At 34.9% G+C, this 4,192-nt stretch overlaps 2 protein-coding genes across 2 annotated transcripts; one reads left to right on the forward strand and one right to left on the reverse strand.

Moving 5' to 3' along the window:
* The first annotated feature begins 1,234 nt into the window (after positions 1–1,234).
* On the forward strand, positions 1,235–1,871 carry LOC106340446 (cyclin-dependent protein kinase inhibitor SMR1). The gene has a single exon (XM_013779325.1). It carries the CDS (start codon positions 1,376–1,378, stop codon positions 1,763–1,765), a length of 390 nt encoding a protein of 129 aa, XP_013634779.1. The 5' UTR covers positions 1,235–1,375; the 3' UTR covers positions 1,766–1,871.
* Positions 1,872–3,235: 1,364 nt separating this feature from the next.
* On the reverse strand, positions 3,236–3,571 carry LOC106338208. Its single transcript, XM_013777238.1, has one exon. It carries the CDS (start codon positions 3,569–3,571, stop codon positions 3,236–3,238), a length of 336 nt encoding a protein of 111 aa, XP_013632692.1.
* Positions 3,572–4,192: the final 621 nt, after the last annotated feature.

The raw sequence follows: 4,192 nt of genomic DNA on the forward strand, positions 1-4,192 counted from the left end.
ATACTAACCAGCCTAAGATAGGTTAAATGGTTATTTATTAAACCTTAGAAAAGGTTATAGACCATCACCATAAATTAGCCAAATTTTGGTAATACTTATGGTTGGTCGAATTCTCAGCATAAACCAACCAAGCTGTGGTATGAATGAATATGCTATCATAAAGATAAGCTATAAGATCGAAGTTCATCTTTGAACAAAAGATATATGACCACATTATGCGTCCATATGCGACCCAACGGGTCCGACCATCATATATGAAGATAATGCAGCTTGCATTGCTCAACTCAAAAATGGGTATGTCAAAGGTGACCGAACCAAACATATTCTACCCAAGTTCTTCTTTACCCATGAGTTGCAGAAAGCTGGAGAGGTCAACGTCCTTCAGATCCGGTCTAGTGAAAACTCAGCCGACCTCTTCACCAAATCATTGCCCTCTTGCACATTCAGGAAGTTCACGCAACAAGATTGGCACGCGTAGACTCAAGGACCTTCAGTGATGTCCAAATCAAAGGGGAGTAATGTGTGTTGTACTTTTTTTCCTTTATCTGGTTTCTCTTTTTACCACATTAAGTTTTGGGTTTTCCGGAAGAGGTTTTAATGAGGCAACATTAGCATGTTACAAACCCTATATGGTTATGGCATCCAAGGGGGAGTGTTATGAATCATGAAGTGGATGGTCCATAACCTAGACCATACAAGTTCAAGACTAGAGTCCATTGGGGGTTTACATCCAGCCACATGGAAGACCCATTCAACCTTATGTTTTATGAGTTTGATCATGTCATTATGTAGAGTATCTTTGTAATCAAGTCTCCCTTTGACTCCACCTTGTATGAACCACTATATATAGTGGTGTAAGCAATAAAAAATATACAACACATTCTCACAAGTCTTCTGTCAAATCTTAACACATTTGTAATTTAACTGTTGTTTTCAATAACTTAAAACAATGAGGTTTTGTATTCTTATATTTCATTCAAACCTCATTTTATATTTTCTTTCCTGCTAAATATTTGGGGTTTGTAAATAATCTTCATCTTATAGCAAATTGTGGCCTTAAAAGAAGAGAAACATGTGATTGGTATAGAGATTAACCAAATCGACGAGAACCTTACTTTATTAAAAAGCAAGCTTACATAAAGTATATTTGTTGCATCGGATCCTTCAAAACATTAACTAAAACCCCGAATGTTCTCTCAAATAACATTAAATTTACAAAATACACAATTCAAAACAACACGTACGTAGTGTTACCACTTACCATTATATAAACCAAACTAAGCCTTCAAAGCCATAAACTTCTTCTCTGCCTCTTTCTTTTCTCTCTCATCAGAACTATTTAGCTACCTTCCCTTTTACGTTTTTCTTCAGAAAGATGAGTTTCGCTGATGCTGGAAGTCGTCTCTCCGATCAAAACAATCTCCGCGAAACGGAACTAGGGTTTCCGGACCGGAGCGTTCGAGAATTAGGACGAGATCAAGATCTAGACATAACCAATTGCTCACCCGAAGTAGTAAAAGTAAAGAAGGAAGAAGAAGAAGATTGCTGTAAGACTCCGACACGTCTTGATCAAATTCTCCCGGCGATCCCACAAACCTGTCCGCCGGCGCCGAGGAAACCTAAGGGAGTCCCGTCGAGGAGTTTGAAGGTTAGAAATTGTTATAAAAGCAGGAGAATGATCATTCTGAATGTTTCTAGAGAATTCGACTGTATGTTTCATTCAACATCTCTGTGTAACAAGATTAAAAAGGCCAGACATATTTGATGTTTCATATGGTATCATGTATGTATAACGTACGTATAGCTCATGTAACCAAATTGTAATAAACTACGTACGAGTTATATAATAATGTAGTGACATTTTATTTTTATTTTATTTTTAACATATTTTTTTCTGTTGCTTCTTTTATTTCGTTTGGAAAGTGACAAGGCTTTTCAAATTTTGGAATATTGTCCGTGAAATATTTAGAGGCGCATACGCTTTTTGCATGCTTTTTTCTCGTGATTTTTTACATTGGAAATAATCGGTAATTAGAATACATGAACTATAAGCATTGGAAAGCAGAATAGAGTTGGTGAATACTTTGGTTATGTAAAGTGGAATCTAGTCTTGAAACAATATTTAAAACTAATGACATTTTGTTAACTAAAAGAAGATTTAAATGCTTCGATCACTGAAATCAAGGCAACCGTGTTTTCCCATTTTGCTTATCCAAGGGCCAAAGGCTATGCAATTAATTATTCTTAAAAATGCAAATTTGGCCGTATAAAGATTTTATAACATAGTGATAGTATTTTTTTTCTCAATTTACATATATCCAAGCCTACTTTGTCGTTGTACTCTACATCCAAGTAGAAGAATTTTTAGTCCAGACTCCAGAGGTATTTGCATTGGTCAATTTGCAGTAATGATCCATCTAAGAACTACTTTAACTCTTTTAAGAGAGAACCCGTATATGTAATATGTTCTATTGTCTATACAACAAGAATTTGTATTTGATGGAGTTTAAAAGAACCACATTTTGTATGAATATTATTATAACTGAACCTCCTTGAAACCCCCGATATTATAAACATGTACATTCAGTGAACTCATTATATCATAACAAACAGAAAGACAATTTCCATGATCTTCAAAATCTGGATATATATATATATATATATATAACGCTTCTATATTATAAATAAACTCTACTTCTTCCTCAAGCCAAACGTCCATTGTATGGAATCATTAAAAAGTAAAAATCGCTAATGCGAAGATCATATGCTACTCCAATGCTTGTTCAATCATCTCCCGCAGAAAATAAGTAGAGTTTATCCACAATAAAGGTGGCTAATGAAAGATTAAATCATGCGAGTTACATGTGTTTTCGTCAAAAAGTAACTTGATGCAACAACCATTGAAAGACTATACATTTTGTACAAGTTAACACCATCGTTTCTTGTAATTTTGAAATAAGGTGGCGTAAATTTCTTCTCTCTGGCTTCAACTATAACTTCATAAGTCAAGCTGATCGTAAAACAGTTCTGCCCTGGTTGAGTTATGAATTTCCTTTTAAAATATTATTGCAATTGACAATGTAAGAGAACACAAACAGCTGTAGAGATGAAACCTAACTACATATATGATATGATTTTAATGCTAAAACTTTCACCTAAGTTTGATTAGTGTGGAAATCCCTAAACTGGTAGTGACCTTGCTTTCCACATCTGAAGCAATTTATGGCTGATCGATTCACAAAGGATCGGCATCTCCCTCGTCCTCTCTAAAGTTGCTTCTTCCTGATTGAGTGTTCCATCTTCCTCTTCCTCTACCATTCCTTGGTTCATTTTCCACTCGTAAGACTTGTTCTTCACTTTTTCCCTCGGTGACCTTACTTTCATGGATTTGTAGAGGCGCCTGAAGGTCGTCTACTGTGATCCTATCAATTTCCTTTGATTCTTCAATAGAGCATACCACGAAACTGAAGTTTTCAGTGAGACTTCTCAGAATCTTCTCCACGATCTTCACGTCATTTGCGAACTCCATAAATCTCACAAAGTATCCTGCAGCTCCTTCACCAACACGCATCTCCAAGGTTTCAAAAATTTTACGAAGTGTTTGAAGTTGTGCTCGCTTCACTCTAGCATTCACTACAAGAAAAATTACTTATTGTTACGTATTTTTGAATCTAAATTTTTTCGTCACAAAATTATGACGTAATAGACACTAATTTGTGACTAATCTTTTATGTCAAAAAAGAGTAGCCACTTGGTCATAATATTGAGACCAATTTTATAGTACGGGTTTTTGCCAAAACTAACTCACAACTTGATTTTAATCCCAAACCTATACCCAAACTTGAATCAAATGCAAAACTAACCTAAAAGCCTAGTGAAATTACAGCTCAACCCCTTGTGACCAAACAAAAAAATAGAAGCCATTTTTACGAATATAGCCCCAGTAAATCGTCTGAGTCGTCTGAGATGTTGGAAGTCGTCTGGACGACTGAAGTTTAAGTCGTCTGGTACCAGTTTATTTTAAAAATAATTTATAAATCTTGTAAAAAAATATTTTGATGCGTGAAAAATAAAAATCAAGTAATTATAAACAGTTTTAAGTGATATAAATTAAGATATGATAAAATTGATTTGTTTTGAAGATAGATGAGTGGAAGTAGTGAATCATGAAATACTTTGGTTTAGGAGTTTG

Source organism: Brassica oleracea, chromosome C4 (genome assembly GCF_000695525.1).
Source record: "Brassica oleracea var. oleracea cultivar TO1000 chromosome C4, BOL, whole genome shotgun sequence".
Taxonomy (NCBI): Eukaryota; Viridiplantae; Streptophyta; class Magnoliopsida; order Brassicales; family Brassicaceae; genus Brassica; species Brassica oleracea.